The following is an 11,084-nucleotide window of genomic DNA, read 5'->3' on the forward strand; positions in this document are numbered from 1 at the left end:
GTAGCTCATCACCGTGCCAGCACTGCTTCCCTGCTGGAAGTCCCAGCTGAGTAGAGGAGGAGCATGTGCGAGAGACAGAAGGAGACCAAAAGTGGTCCCCACTGGATGTCTCCTTTGGAGATCTCCAGCTGTTTCCAAGGAGGTAGATGTCCTCACCATCAGCAGCAGCAGGGGCAAAGTTATTAGAGGGATGTTCACCCCAGGACAGTGTGACCCGAGTAAATTGAACRCTTACCATTGGTGTTGCATCTGTCATGTTTGTTAGGCTTCAGAGCACTTTGGGCTCTGTTAAATGGGGAGCACTGTTAGGCTCCCCATTTATCTTCAAAATTAWTTTAAATAGGCTTAATATTTTAACTTTAGTTTAGTTTAATAAAGCACCTAATCACGTGAGCTTCCTCTGCAGTCAGGAGARGCCGCTGCTATCTGAGGGGGATTTCTTCTACCTGTTTTAGGTATCTCTCTGAAGTGGATGGGYCTTTTTCTGGAGATACGTCTTTCTGTCTTGCGTAGCCATCAGATTAGATGTGGAAGTGACAGAAATTCTGCCATGGTTGCAGTTCAGGATCTTTTGCAAATTAGAAATCATCATGTTTTTACAGGCAAAGTTTGTCTCAAAATGAGCAGCTATTCCTGTGCCGAGCTATTCCTACGCCTGCAGCCAGGCAGCTGAAGGCTGCTGTGATGCCCAGGAAGCCTGGTGACTCAGGAAATAAATCCAGTGCGGGATGGGGACTGCTCCCTGGCTGTGTTGCAAACGGCATAGGTTAGATGCTGGCGAAGTGGGGATGTGCTGCATGCYTCCATTTTTGTTGGACTGATGTTCTCAAATAGATCACAGTAACTTTTGAATCAGCTAGTTCTTGGGTGACATGCACTTCATTTTTAACTTGTTTTAGGATTAAGCAGCTATTTTTAATGTACAAAAACATGAATCAATGCAGATACRGTTGTATATCCTGGAAAATTACAGGGTTTTGGATTAAAATATGTGAATATATGGAAACAATCACTGAACGACATAGACAGAATGAGCATCTTTGTAACATCAAACAACAGGGGATGTGTTGGATGTACCATCAAATGAGCGTACAGCATTCATCATTGTACATGGTGGTTTTCGTAATGTTGTGTACRGCAATTCTCTTTAATTCATGGGAGATTGTAGCTTGAGAAAGCTGTAAAACCCTTGCAGAGCCACAGAGCAGATAAATTAAGTAGAACTAATTTGCTAAGACCTTAAGTATGTGAAACTGTGTTCCAAATATTGTGCTGCTTTTTCCAGATGAAGATCCAATATTCATGTTCCACTGTTCATTTTATTTTCTAGGGTACAACTGTAAAYTGTCTTACTCAATGCACTTATTATATAATGGCAAGGAAGAATAATGATAGTGGCATTTGAAAATGTTTAACTTCATTTGTATTCCTTGTACAGATGGCCTCTGCAATCATAAGTAACAGAACTATCCAAGGAATTTTCAGGCGATTAATCCAAGTTTAAAAACAGCATCATCCCAACAGCAAACTGCAGAAAATGCCTGGAATGTTAATAGAAAGTACTTCTAGAAAGAATATTATGCTGCTGTTTCTTTGCCTTGAAAATCATTTATTGAAAGGAAGATTGTTGATTTATGGTGCCTTCGTTTTCTTTCCAGAACTCCAGTGCAGACCATCGGGTTCGACTGGATCTTGGGCTTTGGGATAAATTCAGTGAACTTGCAACAAAGTGCATTATTAAAATAGTGGAATTTGCAAAACGATTGCCAGGCTTTACAAGTTTGACCATTGCAGACCAGATAACTCTACTTAAAGCAGCCTGCCTGGATATACTGGTATGTATTTTTAATGTCATGATGTGTTTTATATTATGCTGTTACTGAGTACTAATGAGAGAGAGGATGAAATTTTGCACCAGATTTATGGTCGCAAAGCTAAACTTATTGAATAGTAACGTACAATCAAGAGTGGACTTCTAGCCCTTGTCTACGAATATGTGTTAGGTATGATGACCGTTCTTTTCAAGATATGCAGTAAGTCTTTGTGGTTAGTGGATTTCAGCATGGTTGCAAGAAAGGCACATTTTGATATTTTGGTACTAAATGAAGTATATGCAACTTTGGAAAATTTTCCCTGTCATTAACACAGAAGAGAGATCTGATTCCCTTTGCTTCCTCCTCCTCCTCCTCCTCCTCTTCCTCCTTGCTACAAAATATAATGCAGCCAGGGCTCTGTATAAAGGATATCTAGCAAGACAGTCCCCTGTGTGGTGTATTAGAAATGCTCTGTACCTCTGGTTGTGAGGTAGTTCGAAGAACGAGATCTAAGTCATCCGAGTGAGTCTGCTGAGAACCAGATGCACCTAGAGGTGGAGGTACAGATGCAAAGTCTTCAGTAAATCACCAGCTTTCAAGAGCGGTACAGATATTCATGGAAATTGGCTGGAAATAGTGCATCATATAAATTTTAGCAAAATGTCATTTGATTTTAAATATACCAGTGTATACTCTACAGAGGGGAAGTATGTAGATTGGTTTGAAATTGTTCTCCAGATTTTGCTGCTGCATCCGTCAGGGCGAGATGTTTACCCTGCCTTTGTCTCTGGCTGTTTCTGTCAAACAGGGGTAGCGTGCTGACCTTCAGAGGAGCCCTCGGGGAACTAATCATTTCTTTAAAAATGCCTAAGAGGTCTTCAGGCTTTTAATGCCAAATATGCTCTTTATTAGACCATTTACAATGGTCTTTATAGACCATTACAATGACTTTCATGAAATTTGTTAGTATTTTAAACAAAAGCTGTGCTTGGAAATGTTTCTTTCTGAGCACATATGTTCTGGTCCTTATTGAACCAAGCGACTTTTCTCTGTGGGCCAAGGAAATCTTTGTAGGATGGCTAGTGTATATATATGTTTTGGCATCAGGCATCAGACAGGATTTTAAACTAGAGAATTTTAAGTTAAAGTAATTAATCTTGGAATTTCTAAAAATGCCRTGCTTCAGACAGCATCATATTGAGGAGGGCATTAACTGCTCTGACCTTTTCTTCTCGGCGTGTCAAAAGCCGGTTTGAAGAATCTTGTCTAGAGGACATTGACATAGGGGAAAAAAGAGGTGGGAGAGCGGGTGGGATATTATTCTTTGGCCCATAGGGGGAAGTTGCAYTTGCCCTGCAGTTCTCAAGCTTCACCTCTCGTCGTCCCCTTCTTGCAGGTGCTCGTTGGTGCTAGCCTGACTCCTCACGRTTGCGTGTGGGCTCTCCACGAGACGGAGCCATTTGTTACCCGTTGCTTGCCTGTCGTTGGTAGCTCTGCTACGATAAGACACAGTTAAGGAGTTCTTACACCAAAAGAAATAGAGTAACATATAAAGTGTGGCATTGCCTCAAGTGTGTTCTGCCGGGTGTTTGGGGAGAGAACTGTTTTGCATTTGCGAGGCTGGAGTAACAAATGGTTAATATACAACCCACTCCGAAAGGAGGGGAGAGGGAGAGAAGTGGGGAGCTCAGTAGCTGCCGGACAAAATCATACCGTAATTCTGTAAMTGGTTCAGCTCCGAATGTGACTCCTCTTCCTGAGTGAGTAATGGGAATTAGCTCCGAGAGCGCGCGCTGCCTCCGTTTTAGGGGCTCCCCAAMAGCTTTTCCTGTTGTTTGTATCACCGAAGCCAGCTGGAAGTTATTGAGCGTTTAGGGGTAGCTGGCTTTTTCTCTGAAGTGTTTAGAGATAAAGATACTTTCCAGCCTTTGATCAGGGTGACTAAATGAAAGYTTAGTTGCCAGATTCAGAAAAGAGTATTAATAATGTGGCAAGTGGTGAATGGTGAATTTATTTCAACTCCCTAAATATCTGATGGGTAGAAAGGGAAGAGCTGAGATTTTTCTCAAAACCGGGACATGGTTGCTGTGAAGAGTGCTAACTTTACTGTGCGACATTTATCCACGCTTTATGGGACTATTTTATGTGCTGCTTAAAAAGAAAAAGGGATAATTACCACAACCGCAGTAACGCGGGGTGCGTGCAGAGTCTGTGAAGCGCCCGTAGCCGCTAAACCCACCTCACCTGCACGTAATCTGAATTGGAACGCACTTCGGTGTCTTTATTCAAGCTAAATCTCAGCACTTTTAGCAGTGTGTTAATGGCGCCTGTTTTTCCCCCAGCAGTGCACTTCTCCGAAGCGCGAGGCGCGTTTCAAATGCTTTATTTCGTTGCGCAGTTACGTGCGGAGGGAGCGTGGCTGGCTGCGGACCCGAGCACGYGGCGCCCGGCAGCATCGCCTGGTTTGCCGGCGTTTGAGGACTTTGTTTCCGGCGGCGGTTTAGCTCCCGCAGCCGTCCCGCCGGCACSGCCCCRGCCGCAGAGCTGCTGCGGCTCCGGAGCGGTGATAAACCCCGGCAGGGGCTCGGCGCCCACTGCTCAGCTGGTTCTTGCAGCTTGAGGTGCTTAAAACCCCTTATAGTCTAGCGAAGGAAATGTGCCAAGGACTTAACAATCTCTCTTGGATGTGGGTCAAAGACTTGTTTTATGTACAAACACACACAAACTCTGGAAGGGAAATAACATCAAACCTCATAATATAGTCAAAGACGCCAATTGAGGATGGCGGAATTTATATTTGCTCTCAAGCCAGAAGTTTTAGGGATAAATGTTACTAAGATTTAGTCAGTAACCCTCATAAAAGTGATCGCTTCTGTCTGCTTGTACGCAGACCCTGCAGTAGGAGAGCATGTGCAAAATCATCTGGCTTTGGCAAAATGGATGTGAAGAGTCCACAAAGTTACTGAAATCTGGTAGTTAAACGAAGACACCCTTGGGCACTGATCCTTTATTACAGATGTCATTTTCATTTCTTGTTCTGAAACCCTGCACATTTGTGGATGCAGAATAACCTGTACTGATGGGATGTTCCTGCGTTGTGGAGGTTTGTTCCTGTGCAGCCATGCTTTGGGAGGTCACCTGCGTTGGTCCCTCTTGTCAGGAGAGTCGCACCTTGCTAAGGCAGCTGAAGTGCAAAAGCAGGATTTCTCCAAGAAAGTCCAAGTTGCATTAATAAATCTGTTTACAAYAGATAATTTTATGATTGATGAGATGTAGCTTTCTGAATGTTTTTGTTTTGTGCGACCCAGGGTTTTTATTTTGCTATTTGGAATTGACTCATGGGAGCTCTAAATCCTTTAAGATATAAATATTCTTTAAAACAAAAGATCCTTTAATCATAGTAAGAACCTTATTTATGGCTGTAAGTGGCATTTAAGAGCAGAGTGACAACTAAAATACTTGGCTTAGTTCCAAAACCTAAACACTACTGAGGACATTAGGAGGATGTTTTCTAGACCATGGTTCAGTTAAAATGGAGAGAGAAAAACAGTGATTTCTTATTTTAAAGTGCTGACATTTCCCATATGTTCTGCAGTGAATATGAGCTCAAGATCAACTTCACTTTGACTCTGGAAGTTTGCCCAAGAAAGGTTTAGCAGTGAAGCAGCAGTATYCGTGGCGTTTTACAGATCTTGATGAAGGGCACAAATTAAAAAAACATTTTAAATGATCTGTCTCATAATTTAATAACGATGTGTTGTGGGATAATGTAGAARGAATGTAGGAGAAACCTGAGACCTGATTTCCCCAGTCAAGTTAAGTGCATTGCAGAAAACACGTACTTGAGCTTCAGCTGTGCCATTCTCCCATCTGAGCCGCTGCAGGCTTGTCCAGTAAAAGACTTGAGAGCACAATTTAGGTACGAAAACCTCAGGTCTGCCTTTTGTTTTAAAGAAATAAAAATTAAAAAAGCTCAGTTGCTGCCTGTGGCTGAAACCAGCTGAATTCCACATGTCCTTTGTGTTTTGGTCGCAGATTTTGCAAGGCCCCTGGAAGGCTGTTTCTCTGCCTGCCCCCTTTGCCCCGGGCTGAGGAACCTAGCCCCAATTTCCTTCATCTGCGAGCAGGCCTGGCCGAGTCCTTCGTAGGGTGGTTGGAGGAAACCTCCGTCTGCCAGGGATGTCCTTGCAGCCCGGGCAGAGGGCGCGTTGCAGTCTCAGCCCTCTGCTTGTGGCCTCCGCGTGCCCGCTGCAGGCAGAGGCTCGGCCTCCGGCTCGGTCTGGGTGACTGCGCCGAGGCGCCCGACTCCCTCCGAGGGCAGGGCGCTCCAATTCTTCACTCTTTAAAGGCTTCTAGTAAGCCAAAGTTCTTGTGTAATAGCTGAAGTGTATCTCAGCAATGTAAAGCAGAAATTAATGTTACAAGACATTGTACCTGTCAATAAATCAGAGAGTGTATTTACCATTTTCTACACTTAGGACTACTGGCAGTTGTTTCCCCTAAAGCTCGCTGTTGATTATCCTTTCAAATCTTTTAAAGGTATGATAAAGACGACGGACTTACTCTGACAAATTTGTATTTTTGTTCCTCCCCCTTGGAGGAWCAGATTGTAGAGAACGACAAGGAAGCATGTAGATTTTGCTGTTTTCAAGAAAAGCATGGTTTGAAAACTGCATATTTATTGAGAAACTCAAAAGCTGCTTGGCCTAYGTCTCTGATGGCATGCAAGAAAAACTGGTATGAAGCCTGCAAGTGTAGTAGCTGCCTTCCAGTGTACGTGTGTAGCCTGAGACGACCAGGTGTCCAGCTCCTGGAGGAACAAAGCTCTGTACTTCTGCGCTTTAAGTTGTAATGATTTTCCCAGATGATTAGCTCAGCTAGGGAGAAATGAAACCCTTTTATTCCAGTGCTATTTTAATTGCTAACCCTCAGCAACAAGGGTTCCTTGGTCATTCATTAAAATAATTTTAAGAGTTCATTCTAATTCAGAGGGTAAAGGAAAAATGTAGAAAATGTCTGTCCAACCATGTAAAGCCTTAGTGCTTTAGTGTATATCCACAATATGAGATAAGATTATTACTGAGATAGAAAAGCTTCCCTGTAGGTCTCTTAAATGCCATGCCCTCCTCATTTGCCTGCCTGTTTATTTGGAACAGTGTTGCTGGGTAAAGATAAAAATCAAAGAACCAACCCCAGGTTGGTCAACTGCCAAGTGTTGGGGCCTTCTGACCAAGAGCTTCTGAAGCTATAGAAAAAATCAAAATTCTTCCTGTACTTATTTATATCTGTGTAAATCTTTTTTGTTGAATCTTTAAAAAAGAGTAAGCGGCTGTTTGGGAAATACAGTCAAGCCATGAGAAAATATAGTTACAGTCTTAGCCCAGCTAATCAACTGTACCTTCAAAAGATTTTTTTTATTATTATTTTAGTTTAGGGATAAATTTCTTCCACCTCTGATTATTTTAAAAGTTAAGCACTGATATACTAACACAAATCAGTCAGCGGGATGGCCCTCTCTTTTATTTGATTCTTATACCACTGTTCATTAATACCAGCTGTATAAGTGAGCATGTGCTGTGGAGCATCTCTAATGGAACATAGCCAGAGTTGGTTCTGAGAAGTGGAAGAATTTGCTCCTCTCTTCACAAACGCCTGCCGCTGCGCCTCTGCTAGCATCGCACTCTTTACGCTGAAGTTGCATTTAGTAACAAAATGCAGCGCGGCGCATTCTCAGGGCTTTATTTGTGTGTTTTGCATTCCTCTATGTCCATTTTAAAGATCTGAATCCCCRTCTTCCTTTGGAACGTCCTTTCTGAGGGTTAGTGCTGGATGGCTGCATTCATACATGTCAACTTGCCAAAACCAGTGCTGCCTCAGCTTGTAAAGGAGTTAATAACACTGTCGTCAGCAAGAGGAGACCCACTGCACCAGGCAGTCACGATATCCACTGTCAGGATSGCTGCACTGGGCTTAGGGTAGGGGGAGCACCAGAGCTTTCAGGAAGTCTGGATGCCAACTGGCTGGTGAGGAGGTTTGAAGTTACAGGGCCAGAAAGTAAGAGTAGTAGTCGAAGAAGGAAAAACGTTGTGCAAAATCCTCAGGCTGCTGGCAGCCCCGGGGGTTCCAAGTTCGATAACTGGTGCAGAAGCAAGCTTTCCAGCTGCCAAGAGAAGTGCTTTGTGGAGACGAACTGCAGCAGCARTTGGGAGATGGAGAACTTTGCTGGGTGTGCTGTACCAACTTGACTAAGTCAGCAGTATTCCCTCAAAACCTGAGATTTTGCCCATGACAGAAGGAATTTGAAGGCAAGAAATGTGAGAAACGCAGGAATAACTTTTGATTCCCAAGTGATCTTTTCATGCCATCTAGGAGAAAGATAAGCAAGGGGCTTCATCATTTAAATCAATGGGAAGAATCTTACCAGCTTGAAGTAGGACTTGGGTGAAGCCCAGTGTATTTCTTACTGAAGCATTCCTGATGTGTGCAGTCATAAACGGGTAAAGTAAAAATCGGTCAGGAAAAGAGAGTAACTGAACYAGCATATTACTATGTCAGCATCTGATTTTTGACCAAAACTAACTATACGGTAGCCAGGCTCCTGTTGAGTGTTACCAAAACCAGTAGTGAAATAGGCTATTTTTATACTAGCAAAAAGTACTGCTATGCTGCAGCAGAACTGCTGCTTTTGTGTTGCAACCTCCCTTCCAGGCTACTCCTCTTAGCTCGAAGGAGTGCCGCAGCAGCCTGCTCGCACGYGGGACGTGCCGTGGGACAGAGGAAGAACGTTCCAGCATGCAATAATGGTTATTTAGTTGTTTGAAAAAAATGCCAACAGGGAATTGCCTTCTGCTTGTTTTCTTGTTCTGCTTCTTTTCCATTTTGTTGTTTTTTCAAGTAAGTATTTGTTCAGTTGCGGCAACATGGTTGTGTTCATATAACAGTATTTTCCTATAAGCTACCACAGAAGAAATGAAGAACCTCAAAGCACCAGTTATGTTCTACCTCTTTTACCAGTTTGCAGCTATCTACACCCACACAAGATAGAGGTGTTGTTTTGTTCGTATCAAGACACAACTCAGAGAAGCACTCTCATGCAGAACTGATCCCCCAAATCAATTAAATATGTATATGCTCTAAAATGTGAGATGTTGTTATAATTGTCCTGGGATCAGAGTGGCAGTACAGTAGCATTTTATAGTTAGGTGCATATAGCATACTGACTATGGAGAGGGTTATGTGATTACTCTGGTAATGCTAATGGTTCATGCCTTTGTAATTGCAGAGATGTTTCGATTATTTAATAATCAAGGGTAAAATTTGGAAATGCCCAATTTCTGTTACAAGAAATAATCGTAGTGAATTTCAGGGTATTTCTGCTGTGCTAGTGAATTTTTGTGCTACCAGAACTGAATGTACCAGAGTTTAATATCAGGCTGTTTTGACATGAACATGCACTACAGTTGCACGGGTAATTGGCTGCATCAGGAAACCTTTCATGGGATGAATTCTTTAGATTTCCTTCCTTTTCCCCCCRCAGATCCTCAGAATTTGCACAAGATACACACCAGAACAAGATACTATGACATTTTCAGATGGCCTTACCCTAAACCGAACTCAGATGCACAATGCTGGATTTGGTCCGCTAACTGACCTTGTGTTCACGTTTGCCAATCAGCTCCTGCCTTTGGAAATGGATGATACAGAAACAGGTCTCCTTAGTGCCATCTGCTTAATCTGTGGAGGTATCGTACAGCATGAATTTAGATGCGTTTGAAAAGCACAGACACATTAAGATCTTCGTTTGTATTTTGCTTGCTTTGCTTTCCTCTACTTAAACYGTATTATAAAAGGTATATAAAGGACTTACTTACAGTAAGGCTTTGTTTTCAGCAGACAATGGTTAGTAGTTTTATTACTAACATTTGTTTTTTAATGAATTTGATCATTTGGTCAGGCAAATGAGCCTACTTTTTGCCTGCTAAAAGGCATATGGGATGCATCCTGCTGCATTTTTTTTAGAAGCAGTATATGGATACCCCTGGTATCCCAAAGGTACGAATGACCTTTGTTAGTAACTTCTGCATTTTATGCAATTTTCACCCATAAACGTAATTGCATACATATCCATATAGTTACTTTCACACAGAAGTCATTGGTGGCAACTTTCTTTAGGAAAGTAAAGTTCTACTTTGAAAGTAATACAATAGCACAGATGTCATGCTTTTGGGGGTTTGATTACAAAAAGTTGAAAAGGACACTGTCAATTAAAATCGTAGTTAATTTAAGAACGGCTAAAAAAGGAGCTTCAGCCTCTTCACTTATTTCCAAAATCCTCTTATGCTAGTCCAGAATTTGCACAGAAAGAAAGAGATCCGCTAAAGAAACACATATTTAGTACATGTATTTTGCTGAAAAACGGACTATACAAGGAAGCGCGTTTTGCTTCATTTTCCTTTGCAGTGTTTTAGGCTCTACAAGAGAATAAGTGTTTTAAAAACAAAAGTCAGTCTTTATTGACAATGTCCCTTTCATATCAAATCATTCTGATTTTATRTGTGTCTAAATATAACCCATCAAAAGCAGTGACAGGTTCTAAGATGTCTTTAATGTAAACTGTTGTTGGTGCATCCTCTTCTATGGGTGACGTTTGTGGTCACCCAAGTTAGCACTGCCACCTGCTGATATATGATGGTACTTCACTTTTAGTATTGATACAAAATAAAACCAGCTGTAAGCTTTGTATACCTAAGTAGCCTATAAATGCTGTGTACAAAATTAATTCTCATTTGTTATTTGTGGTGAGGTGTTTTCCACTTGGAGAGTGAGGGACAAGCAAACTGATCATTTCAGACCACTCAAATTACAAACCTTTCCAGTAACAAACAAAAAAATGAATSTAAGTTTCATGAAGATGTATGATGTTTTGGCTTCTTCCTGTGGAATACATGCCACAGAATGTGGGTCATAAATGGAGAAAATTATGAGATTCTGATCAAGATTCTGATTCTTCTGATCAAGAAAATGTCAGTTCATAATACTATTGATATAATTCTTTTTTTTTTTTTTTTTTTTTACAGATCGCCAGGACCTTGAAGAACCAATGAAAGTGGATAAGCTTCAGGAACCATTGCTGGAAGCACTGAAAATTTATATTCGAAAGAGACGACCCAACAAACCTCATATGTTTCCAAAGATCTTAATGAAAATCACAGATCTTCGTAGTATCAGTGCAAAAGGTAAAGTAACTCACAATGAATTCAGTGATAGTGT

The 11,084-nt window shown here is 41.8% G+C and overlaps 1 protein-coding gene across 2 annotated transcripts in view; it reads left to right on the forward strand.

Moving 5' to 3' along the window:
- Positions 1-11,084, forward strand: part of RARB (retinoic acid receptor beta) — a 193,762-nt gene that overhangs the window by 178,971 nt on the left and 3,707 nt on the right. For both annotated transcript variants that reach the window (XM_085311770.1, XM_085311771.1), the window contains exons 5-7: positions 1,659-1,835; positions 9,352-9,556; positions 10,892-11,050. In XM_085311770.1, the coding sequence (XP_085167896.1) occupies positions 1,659-1,835; positions 9,352-9,556; positions 10,892-11,050 (541 nt within the window). The remainder of the gene's footprint in view (positions 1-1,658; positions 1,836-9,351; positions 9,557-10,891; positions 11,051-11,084) is intronic.

This window comes from Rhea americana, unplaced genomic scaffold, assembly GCF_003343005.1.
Source record: "Rhea americana isolate MKP2758 unplaced genomic scaffold, rheAme1 scaffold_35, whole genome shotgun sequence".
NCBI classification, from domain to species: Eukaryota; Metazoa; Chordata; class Aves; order Rheiformes; family Rheidae; genus Rhea; species Rhea americana.